Source organism: Paramisgurnus dabryanus, chromosome 22 (assembly GCF_030506205.2).
Source record: "Paramisgurnus dabryanus chromosome 22, PD_genome_1.1, whole genome shotgun sequence".
NCBI classification, from domain to species: Eukaryota; Metazoa; Chordata; class Actinopteri; order Cypriniformes; family Cobitidae; genus Paramisgurnus; species Paramisgurnus dabryanus.
In genome coordinates this window covers 26,716,211-26,740,535 of record NC_133358.1, presented here as the reverse complement: position 1 = coordinate 26,740,535, position 24,325 = coordinate 26,716,211, and the positions used below count along the sequence as shown (strand labels likewise).

The window sequence follows — 24,325 nt, the reverse complement described above, 5'->3', positions numbered from 1 at the left end:
TTTAAAAGTTTTAACCCTTGATAAATTAATTGTGCTTTGTGCTTTTAGCAAATACTACATGGGTCGTACATCTCTAGGCATTTTGGGTGTGCTTTTATCCAAAGTGACTTTTGAATCAGTATGTGTGTTCGCTGTTAATCGAGCACATGACATGCTAACCCGATGCTCTACCAGTTGAACTGCAGACTTGTTACCCATCTGATACTTAAAAATAAATTTCTTTGATACCTGACAAATATGGCTGCAATAGCAGAGATGGGAATCTTTATTATGAACCTCATTACTTGATTCAATATTGATTCATGGAGTCACGATCCAATTCTAAAGTGATTCTTAATGATCTCAATTTTCAGCAAATCTTTAGTGATTCAAGGTTGCTTTAAAAGATTCACATCTGTTTCACTCACACAATGAAATAGAATCAAATCTTAAACTTCAAGTCTTCATGACTTTAAAACTTTATGATCAAGTTTCTGAGTGTGTGGTATTTATAAACATCTACACATTTACAATAATTCCCCAGATTGCTAAACTCAAGTTGACTAAAATGTGCACAGTATATGATGGATACTTGTATTATGCACCAAAGCATTGTGTTTTGCCTGGTTCTTGTTGAACTAAAACTCCATCTGGACGGCAGAGATTTAGTGTAGGCAGAGCTTTAACATGTGTTATGGGAGCAGTGGACTCTTACAGACTGCAGTGGGAGGAAATGTGTGCAATTTCTGATTAATTTCTGAGTAATACTAAGACATCTGACAGCTCACATAGATGCATTCACAACAACAACAACAATAACAGAATAAGTGACATAAACTCATGTACAAAATCACCACATAGGAAAATGTGTTGGGGAAAAAAACAAGATAACATCTAAACGTGTTTGTCCCAATCCTTGATTCTGATTGGTTAATAGCTGTGTGTTTTATATTTTTAGGATAAAACATCTATGAAGGCTGCACCCATTACTGCACAACACTATTTATTTGGCCATGACATTATTTGTTTTTGTGAAGGTTCCTGGGAACGCAGATGATGAAGGGTGAACAAGATCACATACAATGCATTTACCAGTCAATGCTATCAAGGAGATCTGAGCTTACTGTATATCACATTCCCCCATCACTCTAAACAATTCAATCATTACCTCTTACCCACCAGTCATAACCAGATTAGAGTCGTCATGACGATGCCAGATGACGACCTATGCTCTCACTTTCCCTGTCACATGATGGGTGATAATGCTAAAGGGCAGAAAATTTCACCAGGGGTTCTCCAAATCTTATTTTGGATACAATCATGAGAGTAATAGTGGCTTAGTGTTGCGTTTCGTCTGCGGTGTCCCAGAATCCTCAGGGTCACTAATGGACCCATGCATTAGATGTCACGGATTATTTCGAATAGACATATTAATGTTCTTAGTTATTGTATGCCAATAGAGGCTATCCAATATAGGCTAAAAAGGCATATTGTCATTATGGGCTAAGCTGTCCTAAAGTTAAAAAAAAACTATTTGTGCAAAAAGTAAAGTAAAATAAATAGCAAACCATAATACATTTTATGAAATTGTCATGCATAATAACAATGTGACAACTTGCCCCAGCCTAACATTTAATAAAAGATGTGTCATGCTTGCACTGCATGAAAAATTGATTCTGGTATGAGATAATTAAGCCTGACCACATGAGAGATTGACTGTCTACCTGACATTGTGTTAAATCTTTTGTTATTAAAATCTGACATTGACATTGTGTGCTGGGATTTAGTTATATGCTGTAGTCATCACCATTAAACAAACCTGCAGCTCTTTGGAAATCTCCACCAGACAGGTTTTCCTCTTGAATCCCATAATCCTGCAACCTGTCTGTGTTTATGTAAGAGAGCTGTATCTTCCCGGTGTACATACACAGAAAACTGACATCCCTCAGGTCGCCTGGCTCAGCAATGCCAGCTTCAATCCATAATCTGTCTCAGGAAGATCTGAAATATGATAATGGCCCTATCCAGTGTTTGTTCTGATGAGAAAAGACAGCTCGGATATAATGGCAGATTTTTCTGGGTACTATGAAGACCTACCAGTGTCAAAGTACCAGCGCATTTTTTTTCCACAAGAAATTATACAAATACACTGTAAAAAATATTTTGCACTTACATTTTAAAGTTTAAGCAACTAGGATTTACAAGTCATTTCAACTATCTTGACAAGCAGTGGTGGCAGATGTTTCCTTTTTCGAGGGCGCACAATCAGAAGTTCGTCAAAACGTATTTAGCCCATCATGTGTGTGTGGCTCGTCGTGTCAAAATATGTTTTTGGCAAAGACTGATCTTACGGAAAGTCATGTTAAAGTCACAAAAAATATGATTAATTTATTTGTGTCCATAGCACGAAATTTCGCTTTTTTGTCTTTTTTGTGTCACTTGCACAAATTTCTATAAATAGTTTTTTGTGTCCGTGGCACGACTTTCTTTTTCATTTCATTTCATTTTATGTATTTTATGTTACATTTTTAGACATCCTAACCCCAACTCCAAGAAAAACATGTAGAAACCAATACATAAAAGTTCATCCTAGCCCCAACCCCAAGCGACAATGAGTTAAAAATAGGAAAAAACATTGAGAAAACAATACATAAAATAACACGGAAAAGAAATTCATAGCACGGACACAAAAAACTATTTATAGAAATTCATGCGAGTGACACGACTAAGACATGCGTGCTCAAGACACAAAAAAGCTGAATTTCGTGCCATGGACACAAATAAATTAATACAAAATTTTGTGACTATAACACGACTTTCTGTGAGATCATGTTGATTCGCCACGTCATGCAAACATATGTGCATCAGGCGTCATGTCAAAATACATGCTTGCTGCAGACGCTTCGAAAGGGTTTATGATAAAAGAAACGCTCACGTTTGCCAGATATTCGCTTAATATCATGTGTAATCAAAGTTTAGTGTTAAGTTAGTGTCTTGCGAGTATTTTTTTGAACGTGAGTGTCTCTTTGTGTGCAGCAGGCACGTATTTTGACATGACGCATGATGCACATAGATTTACATGACGTAACACATATTGAAGTCACCGGCCGCCACTGTTGTCAAGTGATGAGTTGCTGTAACTTATTAAATCAAGTTGAAATTGCTTTATATATATGTCAACTTGATTAAACTTAAAAATGTAAGGGTAAAAAAATTTTGTACAGTGTACAATTGAGATCTTTATTATTTCAGGTGACTCTCACAGACAGCAATGAGAAGATGGAGAGCAGATGGAGAACTTCACATAATTTATGTAGAGAAATCTGTCTCAACAGTGTCACAAACTGCACTTAGATTTGCCAAGATAAGTCTGAGATCATACTTTTTTATTACATTCTTCCAAAAACAAATAATCTGTTATGTACATTCATTTGATAGATCTGTTGTTTCTGTTCTTTGTTCCAAAAATGATTCCTCTATGGCATCATAAAGCACCTTTAATTTTAAGGGTGTATGTCAACAAGACTCATTTGTGTCTGTTGGAATTTTTGGAGCAAAGGTTGCGTTAGACTTTTCATTGTCCGTCATTTTGATGGAGTGGGTCAAAAAAAGGTAATAATAAATTATTATAGGTTGTTTCATATTTTTGTGATAATAATTAATAGTTTTTGTTTTCGTTTACATAACCATGAACTTATAAGACATATTACATGAAGCAGATTGTTAGCTTTTAACACAGTGACAGCGGAGGAGGTAAATCACGCGTTCTTTGTGCCTGAACAGGCAAATATGAACAACCAAATTTACAAAATACTATTGTAATTATAATATCAACAAAAAATGACTTTCTGTGTGACACTGTAGGCTATTGTATCTTGATCCGCATTCACTGAATGCTCGTCTTTGTGTAATAAACGCATCAAGGCAGATTAATGCAGACTCTATTGTCAGGAGATTTTGTATCTTTACCTCGAACAGACGACTTCTCATTGCCGTTTTAATTTTGTTCTTTAATCTCTTGCTCTTCCATCACACTGATGTGTGTTAAATCTAAGAAGTGATGTGCAGCTTTATCAGCCTATGACATCAAAGTATCGCAAGAGAGTTTGGAGACCAACGCTTACTAATCATTCGCTGAGTCCCAATTCGACTACTATCCGTCCTAAATAGTATTTAAAACTAGAATTAGTACCTCCCAAATCGTAGTATGTTGAAATGAGTATCCCAAAGATACCCGGATGGTCTACTATTTCCGGTTAGAATTCGAAGTGCAGATCAATGCACACTCTAATGGCTAATATTGCCCACAACCCATTGCGTGCGGGAGGGAGGAGCTTAACCACACTGACCCTCTTGCTTATTTGTAGTAATACTGTGGCTGTAGAAATGTTAACTTTATTAGTCCAGCGAAAGAAACATGGTTCCTACACTTTTACTGTAGTAAAAGCATGGTTCATTTTCATCTGGGTATTTTTGAGTTATATGTAAGTATAAAATACGTTAAACAATAGTTATACTATAAACTTTTAAATATTTGGACTTTAAAATAAGTAGCTTTTGAACGTCAGAACCAGCCGCCTCACAAACGACATGCGTTTGGTTCTAATGACGCTCTGCTTCACTCCTCAACTTGGTAGAACACATTGTAAAATGTATTGTGAAAATAAAATGATGAGAAATAAAGATGGAAATAGTAAATAAAATTATATTTGACATAAGTTACAAGAATGAATGAAATATTGTTAACAGTCGTGGTGTGCGTAACTAGGCAACCACGTTTTCGTTCACGTTGCATGACGTCATCGAAGTACGTCCCAGAACGTGCATACTCTTTTGCTACACACTCAAAAGTATGTACATTTTCCTCACAAAAACAGTACATACTTTTAGGTCGTAGTATAAGTAGGCGAATTGGGACTCAGCATTTGTCTAAATCCCGGGATACACTGCAGGATTTTTGCAATCCTATAAGAGCATCAAATGCACTGTGCGACATGGATCGCTTTAACTTGGGCACGCCAAACATGTAGACTGTACGATAATGAGTGCGTTTACATGCACAGCAAAAAACAATCGGCACAGGTAGTTTTTTACTCATTAGTTTCGCGTGGCATGTAAACACCTTAACCTGCTTTCTCACGGTTTTGTTCATGTGCGCATGTCTCCGCATGTAACGTTTATCTTTAAGTAAGCGCAAAGTAACGCATAAAAGTCTCAGCTCAAATAAAGCAGTTGGCAGAGAACCTGCGAAAATAAAAGCTCATGTTACTCATGACTCATGTTCTGCAGACACGAGAAGAGATAGCTTAAAACAGTATAGCTTAAGACAGATATGCCATCGGCTTTTAAAACGACTATTATGTACTATAGCTGGTGACGTCACTGCCTGCAAGAAACCTGACAATTCTCCAAGTCCCATGTAAACGCAGTTGTCTGCATAGCAAGTTTATTGATTTGCATGTAAGCGCATATAAACGGTTTTCTGCTTATTCTGTGCATGTAAACGCACTCAATGACACCTTTCAAACCGGAGGCTTTGATGGCTTGCAACATATGTTTACGCAACGTCATCAGTATGCGCTAGTAGTAAGCAAATACTGTAACGCAGGTCATAACAGCAAATACACTGAGTGTTGATCATGCTGAATTTCTGACACTGGTTTTTCGTGTCCGTGCCACAACTTTCTTTATCGTGTCATTTTATTTCTTGTTTTCTCATCGTTTTTTCAATTTTTTTATTGTCTCTTGGGGTTTATGTTAAAATCACTTTTTGCGACTTCCTAACTCAAACCCCAACTCTAACCCCAACTCCAGATGAGAATAGTTTTAAAAGCGGACGAAAAACATGTAGAAACCAATGCATAAAATGACATCCTAACACAAACCCAGAATCTAACCCTAACCCCAAGCGACAATGATTTAAAATAGGAAAAAACTATGACAAAAAAAATAAAATGACACGATTAAGAAAGTCATGGCACAGACACGAAAAACCATTTATAAAAAATTTGTGCTGGGTGGCACGAAAAAGACATTCGTGCTCCAAAGACAGAAAAAACAGCGGAAAATCATGTCAATAACACAAAAAACATGAATCATTTTTTTCGTGACAAATTTTTCAATTGAATTCATTCCTAAATGACATACGTACGAAATTACTTTTTCCCACCTAATCCAGGAAAACTAGTCCCATCTGAATAGGTATGAAAATTAACCATGGAAGTAAAAGTGTAGTAACCGTGTTTTTTTTTTTTGTGTATTGATTACTATTAGCAAAACCATGGTTTTACTACTGTAACCATGGTTTAACTAGGGTTATTGCATTTTTTTACTGTAGTAAACCATGGTTAATTTTTGTAAGGGTAGTATTTGCTCACTCAATGTCAGTCTAAACTAAAAGTTGGCGCTGTCCTAAGTCCTTCAAGGTAATTATAAAATTGTATGCATTTTTAGTTATCCATCTATCTTGCCTTTGGATGTTAGATTTAACAATGTCTCTTGTGTCAGGGGGCGGTATTATGTTATAACCTCTGCTCTGATTTATGGGGTCAAACTGACTAGAGTGATATAATCATAATATAATCATTTACAAAGTAAAATACATGAAAGTAAACAATGCATAAATCTCCATTCTCTAAAACTGTAAAGTAGGAGGACTTACAACACTGTTCTTCACTGTTGGATGCGAACGGTCAAGCTCAGAATCAGAACTAGGTCAGGCTGACACACATTTACTTCTAAGAACCGTTCATTTACCTAATCACTGCTAACAGAGTTCTTGTAATAATCCTGCTGAGTTTGATTGAGTTGAATACGGGTGGATTTGGAAATGTAAACATTAAACCCTGACATGTGAATTATTGATCAGCGAGAATTGATTTCACAAGCACAGCGGTCAGACTGTCCATCACGCACTCCCTGCCTTGATTTCTTCCCTGCTCCGATCAGATTTCATAAACACACAACATTGTAAAATTACATCGGATGTGATTTACAAGACTGGATATTGCAGTGAAATGTTTATTTACTGTAGCTGTAAACAAACAAGCTTACTCCACTTATTAAAAGCCTGAGTTTGCAGATGTAGCTTGGCTGTTGAGACTTAAGGCCACTTTAAATGCTTTAATCTCTAATCATTCAGCAATTTAATAAAAAGGGCACTTTCAAACACTTTGCTAGTTGTTTACATACAGTAAGCCATAAAAATGATACTTACAGACTTATGTGAAACAACATACAGATACAAATAATTAAAGATACATTTAATTATTTTGTGCAAAGTCCAAGGCCCCCCATGCCCCAACACTGCCTAAGGTTTTTCTTTGAATTGCACAACAGTAATATTAAGTACATAGAATTAAGTGAGACATAAAACTGCCTAACATAACAAAAATTGTTACAGTTTGGTATAAGACAAAAAATGTCACTGCACTTAATCTTTTGTATTACAGAGAGAGTCAATCGCCTCCTATATCAAACTGTGCGTAGGATACTTACTAAAAGTCTACGTTTGCACAAAAGCCAAAAATTCCATAAGCCAAAACATATTAAGACTTATAAAACAAAGCAATGTTTCCTTTATAAATCACAGATCACCTGCAAGTGTGCGTACATGAGTCATCCTCAGATCTCACCCTTCAAGCCCATTCTCACATCAAATTTGTTTTTTATAGATCACAACCTTTGCATGGGAACTGGCGTACGCACGTTTCTAGACCCGTTTTGTGAGTACGCTTTATAAATGAGGCCCATGATCTGTAGAGAATATCTCCGTCACCTGTTTTCAATGGCTCCGATTTAACATTTGGATTGATGAAATGAGAGAACTTAACATTTCAATCAAACCAGCCTTGGCACTTCCAGCAGGCTCTTGAGAGGCCCGGGGACAGTGAGTCTCATTCACCTCATTACCCCAGCAGGAGGGCTTCTTTCCCAGTCCATCCCCCACTGCAGATGGCATAGAAGACGTCAGCTTCCGAAACTCTGACCGTTCATCTTTTGACGTCTGCCATCATGACAACAAGCCATGCTGTTTCACAGACATATGCACAACGCATTCAAACCCGCACACATATGGATTCTCACTTACCCGAATACACTAATGCTTGTCCCCATAGTCTAATGCAACATCGTACGGACGCCGGTTCCTCCGCAGATGACAGGCGTGAGGTAGACTGTAGCCGATTCTTGGAAAGATGCTGCGTGTGACCTCGCTTGCACGTTTTAATCACTTTATGTAAATATCGTGTTTGCCATGCTTTTGTGGACATGTTAGCTGGCATTAAATGATATCTAAACCCCAGCTGCCTTCTGGAGCCTTTCTGTCACCGCAGCTGGACACTGAACCAGACAATAATAAAAAAAGCGCTTTCGTAACACCAGCCAATTTAAACTGGAGGCTGCAGTGTATTTTCAAGCAGGACCGGGATGTTATCGGGTACACTGGTGTTTACGGCAGTCTAACTGGAGCCGTGAGTGAGTTCTGGCTTTCAGAAACGTCTGTAGGCCTTGACCCCAGTTTGACATTGTGATCACCGACTGTATTTTATAACTGTCAGCAAGTCTGTGTGCCATTGCTGAATTAAGCTCCATCCAAATAACATGGGTTTAACCTGAAAAAAATAAAGTTATATTGCTCATATTGTGGTTTTAAAACCCATAAACGTACATATTAAACTTTTGTGCATAACAAATCCTGCATTGTTTTGCTATGAAGACCAGTGCTGCACATAGGCCACATTTACATAGCGAGTTTGAAGTGACTCAATTCCGATTTTTTTCTCTCATGTGGCACAGATCAGATATAACCGACAAACATGTAAGCACGAAAAACGCATGGATTCTGATATTCCTAAATCGGTTTCAGGCCTCATTCATATGTGGAAATAAATCGGATATAAATCGGATACAAATCGGATACATGCATACGCGTCCGCAATGTAAGTGGCCAAATCAGATATTCCCATATCAAGACGTGTCATACATCATTAATAAAGCGCCGTTGGCAAATTATGTCAACTCATGGCGAGTACACACTGCATGATTTTAGCTCCTATTTTCAGTCGCCAACAGGTTTTGGGAAAATCGCAGCAAATGCCCGAAAAGAATCGGATACAAGCAGCAAATCAGAATTGGACATCAAGATTTGCAGTGTAAATCCAGCCTTATATTTGTTTCTCAGACTAGTTCCCTCAAAAGAAGTCAATTGGATTTTTTTTACATAATCGCAAAAAATAATAAACCTAAGACACGTAAAAACTTTTCCAGCTCCCCTAGAGTTAAACATTTGATTTTTAATGTTTTGGAATCCATTCAGCTGATCTTTGGTCTGGAGGTACCACTTTTTTTGCATAGCTTAGCATAATCCATTGAATTTGATTAGACCATTAGCATCATGCAAAAAATACCCAAAGAGTTTTGATATTTTTCCTATTTAAAACTTGATTCTTCTGTAGTTACATCGTGTACTAAGACTGACGGAAAACTAAAAGTTGTGATTTTCTAGGCTGATATGGCTTGGAACTTTACTCTCATTCTGGTGTAATAATCAAGGACTTTGCTGCTGTAACATGGCTGCAGCAGGCGTAGTGATTTAACGCACTGCCCGAAAATAGTCTCCATGGTTACTTTAAATAGCCGGGGACTATTTTCAGGCACTATTCATTTTCTGTCGGTCTTAGTACACGATGTAACTACAGTAGAGTCAAGTTTTAAATAGGAAAAATATAAAAACTCTTTGGTTATTTTTTTGCGTGATGCTAATGGTCTAACCAGTTTTAATGGATTATGCTAAGCCATGCTAAAAGTGGTACCGCCGGACCCGGAGATCAGCTAAATGGATTCCAAAAAAAAAAAAAAAACTGTAAAAAATGTAATGTTTAAAACTAGGGGAGGTGGAAAATGAGCATATTTTCAAAACAAAGTGCAGTGTCCCTTTAAAAGATCTTGAGTGGTGGTATTATGGATGTGTTTTATCTTGAGCTCGTGTTTAACCAAGATCTTATTTAAGGCATTTTAAAAGGGTTATTCAAAATAACCCTTGACTTCGGTACGAGAGAACAAAAAGTGCCAAAATGAGATTTGCTCACAAAAATGCATCCATCTATATAATGCATCTCTCTATATAGCAATGCACTAAAATCACTCAGATTACCATAGTACCACAGAGTAATGCCATGGTGAACATCCATAACCAAGCACAGGCATCAATCACTATATTCTAAAAATGTAATCTTGGTTTAGATTTTGTTAAAAGCCGGAAGATCGACAGCTATCAGTGCAAATAAACTGTTAAGGCTCAACAAATGAAGAAATTGGATGGAGAAATAAAGATAAAAATGGTCAAAGAGGGTCGCTACAGCAGAAACGGAGGAAGTGATGCATGATCGGTTGCCTGGAGCAATGGCCAAATGCTTAACCCACAATTTTGAAGCTTCTGAGGTCTGTTCATAGCATTTTTGGCTGGTCTGTGAAGGAAGCAGAAGGAGCGTTTCAAACCCTCCAGCCAAATATGAGGGTTCAGCATCGGTACAAGATGCAATTATGACATTATATTCAGAGGGAAGGTTAGATAGGGCAGGAACAGAGGAGACACAGAGTCTTCTATCTAAAGTAATGAGTACAAAGAAAACAAAAGATGGACAGATAAAGAAAATAAAGTAAAGATAGACAGATGGTTGCTGAAATGAGAATGTAGTCATTATTACGTGTCAATGGTAAATGCCAGGTTTGAAATCACAGCACCTGCTCTGTTCTTCTTCTCTAACACTATGTTTCTTTCTTTACCTCAAATGATCTTCTCAATGGGACCATTTTGATAAGCACCTGTCATGTGCATCCCTACTGGCCGATCTCCACCCAATTGTTTGACAGAAATGTGACGCTTACAGCGATAGTCATTGGCAGAGAGTTGTGTATTTATCCACAGTAAACACTTAATCACTAGCAGAACCAAAGTTTCCCTTTAAGCACATAATTTTATATTGTAAATAGAAAGACAAATGGTGAATTATGCACCGCAGTTCAATACTTAGGGTAAGAGTTTTACCATAAGTGTGCGCTAAAGTAAAAGTGATGCTTGACTTGGCCAGCAGCAGCACTGTGTTCTGGTTTAAGAGCTGTCACTGGTCAGTGGCAGGCCGCCATCTTTCCTGCGGTCAGTGACGTTTAAGATTAACGGCTGGAGTTTCACAGATGTTAGTGCTGCATTTTCATCTCGTCGGACTGTTTAAAGTGCATAGCTGATTCCCTGCAGCCTCATGCAAATTGAAACCTCATCAGACGGCCGGGCCGTACTCCCTGCACTCTGCTTTCTTTCCATCACATTTGCCTGTAAGTTGGAAATCATTGATCCGATACTTAATCTGTTTTTCTTTTCGTGCCTCAATGTGCATATTCACACTGAAATAATAAAATTAGATTATTCTAAAAATATCTTCCCAATTAAGCAAATTTGTAAAAATGTAGCATAAAAACGTTCAATTTTAATTAAAGAATTATGTAAATACACACAGTTAAAAGTGCCTTTATTGCAATTTATGTCTTTGTATAGATGTGCTTTTTGTTTTGTCTCTTGTAGTTTTTGAGATGATCAACATTTCTGCCCTCTAGTGGACATGCGCGTTTCACTGCGTCTCAAAATAGAGACAAGATGTAAACATTTCGAACAAACAAAGACACAAGTATACATTAAAATGGAGAAATAATATCAATAATAAAAAAAACAGTAACCCCCATTCTTCCTAAAAAAATATAGCAATAAAAATGCATAAAGTCTATATAAATATTTGTGTTTCAACTGTTGACATTTATTAAAGTTACACGTTACACGTCTTTATTCCAGATTATATATATATCAAAAAGCATCACTTATCAAATTACTTATTAAAATATGAGATACCATTTTTGAACAAATATATATAAATATAAAAATAAATAAATGAAAAAAAAAAAACAGATATGAGATCATAATAATACAGTGTGTTGTGGTGTTGGGTTGGCGTGACGTCGGTCTCCGTGTGTTCTCCGCTGAGGTGGGATTCAGAGCGGAGCGCAGCGCGCATGCGCAGACACGAGAGGTACGGTTGAAAACTCGCAGTCCATCGCGCCGAGCACGAGAGGAGCAGCACAACTAAATGTGACTTATCCGAGCATCATCACATCCGCGTCTCCGGGAGACAAAGACAAGCTCGAAAGGAGAAAACGCCGCGACCAGAGCCTCCCGGAGTTAGCACGAGACCGTTATATCACAACAACATCTCGCGACGTGTCGACTGTTTGTCTGCCTCTAATGTTTGCGACCAGCTGAGACGAGGGGGATTTATTCCTTCTTTTGGTCCTTTGCTTTTTGTTGACCGTTCATAAGAACAGCCAAAAACCAATAAATACGGGTCATGATGGTTTGGTTAACATTGCATAATAGGAAAGGGTTGAATTGCTTGTGCGCGCAGTTCTTGCTGTGGATTGTATGTGCTGTGGACGGTGAGGAACAGCAGTTCAGTGTGGAGGTAAGACATCCAGAGAAGATGCTCAGATGATGATGATGATGATGATGTCCTTCACATCTATAATAACAAAACATGCGCTGGATTGAGCCGTTTTGCATGAGAGCACGAATGCAATTCAACCTTTGGGTATCTAATAATGCAATCCACCCAATAACAAAGCAAAGTTATCAAATGCACATCTATACAGCATGCAGTAAGGATGGCTTTCGTGTTATTGCTCACACTTTGTTGTGGTGTATCTTACATATGACTCATACAGTGCTTGATTTATAGCAAACATTGAACCCATGGGAAGGGTCTGTGTTATTATTGTGTTAAAAATAAAGGTGCAAATGGTTCTTCATAGCAGTGGCATAGAAGAACCATTGACTTTTAGTCATTAAATAATAACTTCTTTCTTACTTGTTATGCTCTGTTGAACATTTATCCACCACAATGAGCCATTTGTGCACTAGAAAGGTTCTTTGGATGTTAAAGGTCCTTTATAGAACCATACAGCCCAACAAAGAACCCTTAAGAAACCATTATTTTTACAGTGTATACTGTAAAGTTTGTGTTATTGCATCACACAGAATTCACTTATTATGTCATTTTTTAAGAAATTCTGCTACTTTGTGCGTTTCATTGCTGTCAGAACTGAAGGTACAAAAGTTGCCACTGAGATGGTACCCTTTAAAAGGTCCTAATATGTACCTTTGGTACTATTTTAAGGGACAAAGGTGTACCGCCCCATATTTTTTGAGACTGAAAGTGTATATTTATAACATGATGGCCACTCCAAAAGAACTTAATTAGTACAAACATGGTGAAATTCATGTTGACTTATTGTGCAGCACAATAAGTGTGTCAGTACTGTTATTTGTTTGGTAGAGAAGAAGGGTTTGAGATTTCCCAGCTTATATGCTTCCATAATTCTAGTCCAAAAACCTGTATGCTCTTTTTTTCTTCTTCTCCGGACACACGCATGCACACACACACACACTGTGATGTTGGGTTTGTTGTATTGGCACCATCTGATTCATGAGAGGGCGGAATAAATCAACTCGACATGACTTGATATCTGGCCAGTAACCAAAGAAGTCAGCCTGTCATTACAGCCTAAATATTGTAGCAGTAAAGTTTGCTTTAACAGTTCGACATTGCAAGATTTTTTTAATGAAACGCAGTAACATTTCATGCAAAGAAATCCTTTCAAAGCGGCTCTGTCTTTGAAATGTGCCAGTGCTATAAAGTCTGCTGCGAATTTACAGTTGGTCGAAAGTTGCGCTCATGCGACACAGCTGTTTGTGTTATTTGGGATAGGGAATACTGTAATCAGGGCAGCGTTTCGCTTTTTGGCTTATAATGAATTAAACACTGGATGATGGTGTAGAGGCAGACCGCTTGTTTATGAGTTTGACAGCTGTGTCAGATGCTCATACACCTTTAAAATATGTGCTAAAGAGAAGGCTTGCTTGAAACTCCTTTCATTCTGACAGCGGTTATTATTTTGGGTCTTTTGGAGAATTGCTCCTACAGACATTTTAAGATTAAGGTTTTCTTAGGACAGCCACAATTCTTCAACAAACTACAGAAGTAGGTACTTTAAAGTCCCAAGTCACCATGCATAAGCGTTCCTTCGTAAAAATGTCTGCTTTGAGATTACTTTCAATATATAATTAGATTATGTAAATGAAATTGAGCAAAATCGGTCACCTTTGCACTACTAGACAAACTAGGCAGAAAATGAAAAAGTTCATTCAACACACATACGAGCATAACAAACCTGTGTATGAATTATTGTTCAGTGTGTTGGGGTAAAAGATCATACAGTAGATGTACCGAATGCCCTGTTGTTATAAATGGACATTTATTGACGCAGTTTTGCTCATAGGCTCGGTTGGAATTTCAGATGCAGAAAGGTTTATATCGGTAACATCTCGTACACCTACGTTGGGATTCGTAGAGACAGGATGAGTGTGTCTTTATAAATTACAGTATAGTTCTAGCCAGTGTTGGGTGTAACTAGTTACTGTAATTATTTTTTTTGTAAAGTAAGGGATTACTTTTATTTTTCCAGTGATTTAATTACAGTGTATGGACTGTCAAAGTATTCAATATAATACAATAGTGGTTTTAACATCAACATTTAAGTCTAAGGTAGGGCCCTATAAAATCCGTTTTATTTTTTCCCAAATTCCGTTTTATTTTTTCCCAAATTCCGTTTTCTCCGTTTTAATTTTTGCATATTCCGTTTTATCCGTTTTAATTTTTGGCAATGATATTTTTTTACCCTTTACTGTTATTTTAGTCATAAAAAGAGTGTGCCTTTAATGTTAATGATTAAAATGTAAATGATTTGGGGAAAAACTGGATAACAGGATTACTTAATGACTATAAAAGATGCATTTAGACACGCACATACACACGAGCGGGCGCACACACACAACTCAATTCAATGCATTGTTTAGTGTTGTTGCAGGAGGCTACAACAAGGTGTCAAAGCAGTGGTGCCTTCAGAAGTGCCTTAAATACATCAATCCAGTGGAACGCGATCCATATTTTATACACAATCGCTTGAAATGCATATAACTTTACAAAGATACACAGGATAGTGATCTGACTTATGACAGCATGAACACGCAGCTCTTTGCACGTGCGAGTGAAAGAGAGACAGAGAGCGGCGCCATGATGCAGATGATTATATTTTAAATGCGAGGGATAGTTAGTTTGCCTCAGCTTGCTTGAAATGCATAAAACTGAACAAATACATGAGGATTTGTGTTCGCACTTCGGACAGATGTGAGAGCGCGTGCACGAGGTGCAGTGAGACAGACGTGGATGAGAGAGTGCATGTATCTTTGCGCTCACCGTGAACAGAGTGTTGACAAAACTTACAAAATAACAGTTCTCCGGTCACATAAAAGTCATGTGAGACCTGCTCGGAACTAAGTGCTTAGCGTCGAATTTCTTTATTTTTTCGCTGACGAAAGCAGAGTCGTGGAGAGCCGCTTCGCCAGGGTTTCAGTGTTTTGGAGGGGGTCTGAAAACACGGGAGGGGGCGTGTCGCCCAGATTTACTTCCCCTGGTCTGCATTTCCCACAGACATACGTTCGTCTCCCACACAAAAACATAATTTTATTCAAAATATGTAAAATTCCGCGAAATTCCGCGTTAATACTAGATTCCGTGTTAATTAGCCAATTCCGCGATTCCGTCCGCGATTCCGTGATCGCGGAAATTATAGGGCCCTACTAAGGTTAAAGGCGGGGTGCATGATTTTTGAAAACACTTTGATAAAAGGGAGTCGGGCCGAGTACCAAAATACACTTGTAGCAAATCAGCAGTAAGGGGCGTGTCTACTAACCAACATCGTTGACTGGGTTGCGTATGTGTGGGGCGGGTCTATCAAAAGAAGGTCCAGATTCTATTTGGGGTAGGGTCGTGTTTCTTTAGGAGATTTCAAATATCAACATTGGCTTTCAGAGATTATGCACCCCATCTTTAAAATGCATGTTTTGTGTGTATCCTTCTCACTTTAAATACTTTGGTGAGTAAATAACAATAATGGTAACACTCTATGGTAAATGGACTGCATTTATATAGCGCTTTCATAGACCAATGGCCATCCAAAGCGCCTTACATATTGCCTCACCCATTCATTCACACATTCATACACCGACGGCGCTGTCAGCCATGCAAGGCGCCATCAAACTTGTCGTGAGCAGTTGGGGTTAGGTATCTTGCATGATCAAGGACACCCTTAGTGGATTTAACATCAACATTTAAAGTCTAAAGTTAAAGGCCGGGTGCATGATTTTTGAAAAAACTTTGGAAAAGGGAGTCGGGCCGATTACCAAAGGACACCTCGACACTTGGTCAGGTGGGCCGGGGATTGAACCAACAACCTTTTGATTTGTAGACAACCTACATAAACCACTGCCGCCCCACTAGTGTAGTTTACAATTCTCACTATTAACTGGTTGGTTATTAGCATTAATATTACAGAGATATTGGCTGTTTATTAATGCTTAAAATGCACATATTAAAGCCTAATTCTGCAAAACCTTCTACGTCCTTAACCCTACCCAATTCCTACCAATACTTAAACAATAATTACGACTATATTGAGGCAAAAGTTGTTAATAGTTGGAATGGGACCTTAAAAAGTTTGACCAATTAGTCTAATTAGCTTTATTTGAGCTGTTTCAAGCCTATCTTTGTATCATTCACTTAATAGGATTTTGAAAGTACAGTAATCTAATCTCATGATTAAAGGAGTAATTAGTAATTAACTACTTTTTTGAGTAACTTCAACCAGCACTGGTTCTAGCTATGTTGACAGTTTGACCAAAATAAGTCTTGTTTTTAATGGCACGCTGACATTTGACCCGCTCAAGAGGGCTGAGGTCAGAAGCTGATTGGTCAGTGGAGCAGAGCATCACCTTTTACTTCCTGTCATCTCACTGCTTCTGTACATTGGTTCAACATGATTAGCATTGTTTCGGCACAATAGGCCTAGTAGTGTTATTGTGCTGCAATCTTTTTCAGATCACATATTCAATGTGAATAGAGCACACATACTGTAGTTTCTCTCTTTCTCACTCACTTACTCTCTCTCGCTCTTTTTCTTCCCCGTGTGTGTTTGGGAGAAAGACATTATTAATAGCGTGTGACAGATGGACAAAAGAAGAATTTAACTAGTGTGCAGTGGAGGCAGCGAGGTGTGTTATAAAAGAAACCATTGACGAACTATTTGGTCTTTCAGAGTGCCAAATTATTAAGAGCTGACAATGGACATGTAATCTTTTCTTGGCAGTTCCCACTTTATATTCTGTATGTATTTCTCTCTGGAGGTCTTTACGAGCCTTTCAGCTAAAGAATGGTCGTCCAGATTCAGCGAGAGGAGTTATCTCCCGAAGACACAACTGATTTATTCTTTAATTAAAAGAAAGATTTATTAAGTGGAAAAAGTTGTATTAATATAAATCGTTCAGATTACTAGAGTGTTATTTTATTCCTCGTACGGATTTAAGCGATTATGTCTTGCGAATGTATGCGGAGAAGTTAAAAAATAGCACAATTGCGTCAGAGCAGTCAATGTGAATGGTTTGTCACGGCTTTCAGACAAAGACAGCGCATTTAAGAATGACACGTTTGACTCGCATAACATGATGTGTGCGTGTGTGGAGTCAAATGAGTTCAGCCACTTTTTTTATACTGTTAATAGGGTTGGGTACCGAACTTGGTACTTTTAAAAGCACAGAACGAATTACTCGTTACTACAGAGTAAAGATACACATACAATAAATCGGTACCAAATTTTGTGATGTCACCCATGCTACTGGTTTATACACTACAATCAGGGCAATGTGCTGTGTCGTCACAAACGTTTATCATTTACACATGATATTATTCCTTGGCAATTTAACTCTTTCCCCGCCAGTGTGTTTTTGCCAGCCAGTGCCAGCATTTTTCATGATTTTCACAAAAGTTTAACGACTTCTAGAAAATGTTTTTCTTTAAATAAACATATAATATATCAATTGAAAGAACAGACCATCAGCTTAAAAAAAAATCCTACCTTTATTAGTTTATGACCCCTCGAATTTGTGTAGGTTTCTTCAAAAACACACAATTTTGAGCAAAAAGGTGAGATAATTCCATTTTTGTGAAGGACTTTTGATAGAGATCAGATTCACAGCGATCCTTAAAACATACACGGACATGCAGCTGCTTGACCTAGGGCGATACTTCCGGGTTTTATAAGTTGAGCATGGTGGATAATAGCGGTATTGCGGAAAGCCGAAAATACTCGTCATTGGCAGGGACGCGTTTTCTCTTAAGTGACAAGATAACTCGTCAATGGTGACGAAAGAGTTAAATATTTAATTATCTCAATTAGCTAGTCTTGTTTGCGTGCAAATCCGAAGCCGCATCTAAAGACAAGCACGCAAATGCTAACGGAGGTCATGTTTTCTTGTGCTTGAACGGACATATTTCCACAAAAGGATCTAAAAATCATTAGTAATTATCATTGTTAACTAAGTTTTTATGCTATCTAAAGTGAATATAAGTAGTTAAGAAATAAAATATATAATCAAATAAAATACAGCATTTTGGATCCGCACATTAAAGTTGCAATATAGACTAGTGTTGGGCGATATGCCCTATTTTCAGATCGTCCTATCGTCAGCCTGTGAGATCGGCGATACACGATATTATTGGGGGGCGGGGCAGACGTTTACTCATTTTTTTATTTGTTAATTTTTTACTCATTATAACAAGTCACTTGATGGGTGGACAAAAAAAAACAAGAGCAACAGCGTCATGACCGCAACCTTCTTAAACCTGATGCCATTAATGCGAGCGCGTCATTAAAACCCTATCATGATAACTTAACTGTAAAAACATGCATCTGCGCGCACACACACACACACACACAAACACATGTGCGCGCACATACAAACAATTCAATGCATTGGTTTAGTGCTGTTGCAGAAGACTACACGTGTGAAGCAGTGGTGCTCTCATGAGGTGCCTTTTTAAACGCATCGGTCCAGCGGAACGCGATCATATCTTAAACACAATCATATATTAAACACGAGGGACGTGTTGCTGCAACTCCTTGAAATGCATATCATACCTAGTGATCTGACTTCGGACAGAGTGCAGCTTTCTGCACGTACGCGAGAGTGAGAGAGAGGCGCTAATATGCAGCGGGTCATATTTTAAACAAAAAGTAAAGTTTGCCTCAGCTCGCATGAAACGCATTAAACTGAACAAATACATAAGGATTACTACTTTAGTTTATGTTTAGACTTCAGACAGACGCGAGAGCGCGTGCACGTGGGACAGAGAGAAGCGCAGCTGCTAATGACGGGGCGCGCTGGATTTAGTGGAAGAAGGAGACCAAGACGCGCGCATTAAGTGCAGGTACGTGCAAGAAGGAATTCTCTCTTTACAAGCTCTCCACGTAAAGTGAAGCCCACAAACCCTCATGTGAGGAAAAGCATGAATTGTGGGTGTTAATATAAAACTATGATGATAATAATAATATCCATTCGCCAACTATCGTCATGACTATCGCCATGAAAGCCTGCCATTGGCGATATGTCTGAAGATCGTCGATACACGATACTATCGTCTATCGGCACAACCCTAATATAGACCTGATACTAGGGCTGGGTATCGATTCAGATTTTCCAGATCGATTCAATTTCGATTCACAAGCTGTCAAATCGATTCGATTTCGATTCTCGATTCAATTTTCGATTCCGGTTCTCGGGACGGTTTTTATACTCTATTCTTGATTCAACTCAATAAATATAGATTAAATAAAAATACTATACTAATAAAAAGAACAGTGAACAGCAGGTTACAAGTGGGTAATTATAAAAATCGATGAAGCACCTGAAACCGCCATTTTAAGCACTGAATTAATGAATGACAGGCTTGCCTCTCGCTCCTTGGTAACCTCGCGCATAGCAAAAAATAGGGTGACATTTAGTGAAGAAGATTAGTAATTCGATTAACGTTAATCTTTCTTTCAATGTTTGCAGAAATAAATATGAAAGAAAAAAAAATCGATTCTGCTCTTTGAGAATCGATTCTGAATCGACCACATTTTAAAAAACAATTAATCGAAAAATCGATTTTTTTGCCCAGCCCTACCTGATACTTGTTGTTTAATGTTAATAATAAAATGGAAAACAAACAAAATCTTTCCCCTGATTAAATAACTTTTGTATTTTACAATACAGTTAAGATTAGGCAGAAATATTTTAAAATTACTTTATTTAGTACATTTTTATAGTTTCTGTACCCTATTCCCTGGAGGTTTTAGGGACGTTTTGAGAGGTAGAGATCAGATTTATTTTGTTTAGTGTGTAAAGTTTCTAAATAAATAGTAACCTGTTAAAATTGAGAGGTATGTACATATTTTTTCACTGAAATAAATGTTTTTGTTATTACACAGAGTAAGGTACCATAAAAATGTACCACTGGGTACCGTTACCGAATTTTGGGTATCGATATACGGGTACCAGCTAAAATGTGAAAGGTATCAAACCCTAAAGCTAGAAGTATAGTATAGTTTTTAAGCATACGAGATTATTGTAACCTCGTGTACTTTCTACGTGTAAGTCGCACATGCATGTGCATACACGAGAATGTAGTTGGTAGCCCAAGAGATGCACTGCATTTTGTCGCAATGCTCATCCGTCAAACGTCTGTGTACACGTATGTCAAATAAACGTATTTGAACGTCTGTGTACAGGTATGAGCTTTGCATGGCTGTGCATTTGACCGTGCACATCATAGACTGTAAAAAAGATGGACGACGCCTGTTCGCTCTCTTCCATTGGTGAAAAGTGAAGCTGCCAGTGCCCCGATATGGCGCTGACATCTTGGGTCTTGAGTCTGCGCAGTAGCGATTTCGGGACCAGTCATGCGCAGTAGTGAGCAGGAATTAAAGCCGCGAAATCAAGACCCGGCCCTCGCTCTCGCAGAATGCGCATATCACACGATATCACATCTGTCAATCATGACGTGACACCACCGTTTTTATATCATTAAATAACTAAACACCAACTTATTTTAATAACAAACATTTGAATTTACATCAGCGTGATAAAAACCTACAGTAAATTACAGAAAACAGCTTCGGAAAAAAGATAATTGAAGTGTAATTAAATTTTTTAGTTGGTCTCAAGTCCCATTGAATAACATGGGGAGGCGGGGTTTATGACCTATACTGGGACCAGTCACTGGGGGGGCGATCGAGACGTTTTGGCTTCACTTTTCAGGGCTTGTGCGGCACGCTTGGTGCACATACATTCGCGTACGCTAACTAACTAAACTCCAAGCTTAACTGTTAATGTCAAGTTTAAACAAGATATCTCAATGGTTAAAGTGTTTTATCTCCTAAACATGTGCCGTCATTTGTGTTTGAATGGCGTGGTGATATAGTCCAAAAACCTTAAATATTGGATATTAATAGCCATGCTTTGAGTTTTATCACGCTTGTATAAGCCACATGCAATACAGACACTTCATTTACATGTAGCTCTCAGAGCAATGCACAGCTTCAAAGAGAATATACAATTCACAACCAATCCCATAAGCCCTCTCTTTAACTCTACTTGCGCAAAAGGTTGTGAGCTTGATCTCAGAGAACACACAATGATAAAAATGTACACCTTGTAGTCGTTTTGGATAAATGCGTCTGCCAGATAAGTACATTTAAACTATGATTTTACTACAGGTTGTTTGTCCTGCCGAGTTACGTGCAAGCGACCGCCCAACCGTACGGGTTCAGTTCTGTCGACAGATCGGATCACAGCAGAACCCTTTGAATGAAGTCTGTGAGTGGCGCCCTGTCTGTTTTGTTGGCGAGCACAATGTTAAGATCTCTTTTGATGGCTTTTGAATGTACAGAAGCCAGAATGTTTATTACGGTAGATGATTTCCGCCGTCTTCCAGCTGTGTGTTTACGTCGCCTCAGTGTTTATGAGATGAGCTTCACTCAGTGTCTCGAGTTTGACTGCAGGCCCATTGAGGTCAAGATGAAAGTTAATTGGCTGTTGGGATTGTCGGACTTTTATCAGCTCTCCTGTTTTATTTCCACTAAATGGGTTTGTTTTCAATTGCCTGTCAGGTTCATGTCAGTTTAAGTAGTAGTCCACCCAAAAATGGGAAAGCTTTAATTTATCTTGGGAAAAAAAGACCATTCCTTTGACTGTTAACAGTTGCCGCATTTACGCTTTTTGGTGTCCTGCGTGTCTGTATGTTTATGCATGCATCCATGCAGTGTTCCAACATTGTGTCATCGTGTGCATTTCCAGGCGAGATCATAGTGCTCCGTGCTCAATGTAGCATGTTGAGTTCACACATGGTCCCTGTGATGTCAGTTTGGCTCAGTACACGGAGCAGATTTTTCACCGGGGAGGGAACGACAAGCCCGTCTGTTTATCTGAGTCCTGCTGGAGAACAGAGCACACCAGTGCGACCCAATCTCGGTGGCAACCCACAGCACAGCTCCATCTTTATGCAATGTGTATTTCTAGCTGGATATTTTTTACTGTTTGTTTCTGTCTGTCTTTCCCTCAATCTCACTCACCCTTTGGTTTTCCTTGGCGTATTGTTAGTGTGTTGAAAGAGGCTGTTGCTCTTCAATCTTTAATGGAGCGGGCGATTGTTGGTGTTGAACAGACGCACATTAGGCTATCAGCTCTCTTGAGATGTTTGGGATTTCCTACTGATAATGTAGGTATCTGGAAAAAATGTCCACACGCTCCAATTCGGTGACGTCTTGATGCCAAGCTTACTTCTACATAACACAGACTCCGGATAAGTTCAGATTAGCATACTACAGTACTACTGATATGGCATGATTTGCTGCAAGTACAGTACAGTAGTATGCAAACTGTGTGTGTATGTGTGTGTGCGTACATTAGGGATTCTCATATCAGTTAATTTTCCCGACCGACAACCATAGCTTCTAAACTGAACATTAACCGTTAACTTATAAGATTTTAATATGAAATTGTCATTGAGTAAAAATACAGTTGACGGTTGTCTGTGAACTAGTAAAAAGAAAAGATTTTATTTGAACGTGCAAACAGCAGCGACAGATCAACAACAGAACCAGGATTCATACATTATCAGATATTCACGCAACATTACCTTATTAAAAAGCACGCGATCGGTCCAGAGGATTAATATCCAAAGGGCAGATTGTCTCCGTTTCATCTACCACAGTGGTCATTTCTAAAGCAGGATGCTTTTCAGAAAGTTTTGCTTTTGCGTCGTCTTTCTCCGTTTGTGCAAAAAGAGAGATGTTTATGGACAGGGTCAAAGGCCATCAGCGAACGTCTGTCCGGATGTGCGCGAGACGGACCGCATCATCTTGCGCGGACACGCGCGCGTCTCCGTTCAGCTTCCAAACACGCAAACAAATGATTTCTCATACAAATTAGTACTTTATCAGACCGTCAGGGCAGCAATCATTTGTGTCATTTACAGGACATCACAAATTAAAGAAAAGTGGCAAAATGTCTGTCGGCTCATGACGACACTCACCATGTATTAACAAATATTTTTTATTTTAACTGATAATGTTAATCAGTCATAAATTCTTACCTTCGGTTAACAGTTAAACGGTCAATGTGAGCATCCCTAGCGTACATGCATGTCCAGGTCACATGACACAAAAACAAAACTGCATAAACAAAATGAACCTATTTTTATTTATATAGCATTTAATTTTAAGTGCTTTGCATATAGGATACATTTATGATAATTTATGACTTTAAATTTAAGAAAGCATTAAAGAAGCGTAAGCACAAAATCCTCATTACCGTATCGTAATACATTTTAATACATTTTAAAGGAAAACACCAACGTTTTCAATATTTTACTATGTTCTTACCTCAACTTAGACGAATTAATGCACCCCTATCTTTTCAATGCATGCACTTTTAATCTTTGTAATGCGCCTTCTGAATGTGTTAGCATTTAGCCTAACCCCATTCATTCCTTAGGATCCAGACAGGGATGAATTTAGAAGCCACCAAACACTTCCATGTTTTCCCTATTTAAAGACTGTTACATGAGTTAGGTTACATTTACACAAGTAAATATGGTGGCACAAAATAAAACTTTTGTTTGGATCCTAAGGAATGAATGGGGCTAGGCTAAATGCTAACATATTCAGGAGGCGCTGTACAAAGATTAAGTGCACGCATTGATAAAAAATAAGTATGTATTAATTTGTCTAAGCCAGGGGTGGGGAACCCTGGTCCTGGGGGGCCACTCTCCTGCAGAGTTTTGTTACAACCCTAATTAAACACACCTGAAAA

General features: G+C 38.3%; 1 protein-coding gene across 1 annotated transcript in view; it reads left to right on the top strand.

The window, feature by feature from the left end:
- Nucleotides 1-12,019: 12,019 nt before the first annotated feature.
- Nucleotides 12,020-24,325, top strand: part of LOC135740307 (matrix metalloproteinase-16-like) — an 87,784-nt gene continuing 75,478 nt past the window's right edge. Inside the window, exon 1 of the mRNA XM_065258536.1 lies at nucleotides 12,020-12,485. Within this exon, the coding sequence (XP_065114608.1) occupies nucleotides 12,372-12,485 (114 nt within the window). The 5' untranslated portion in view covers nucleotides 12,020-12,371. The remainder of the gene's footprint in view (nucleotides 12,486-24,325) is intronic.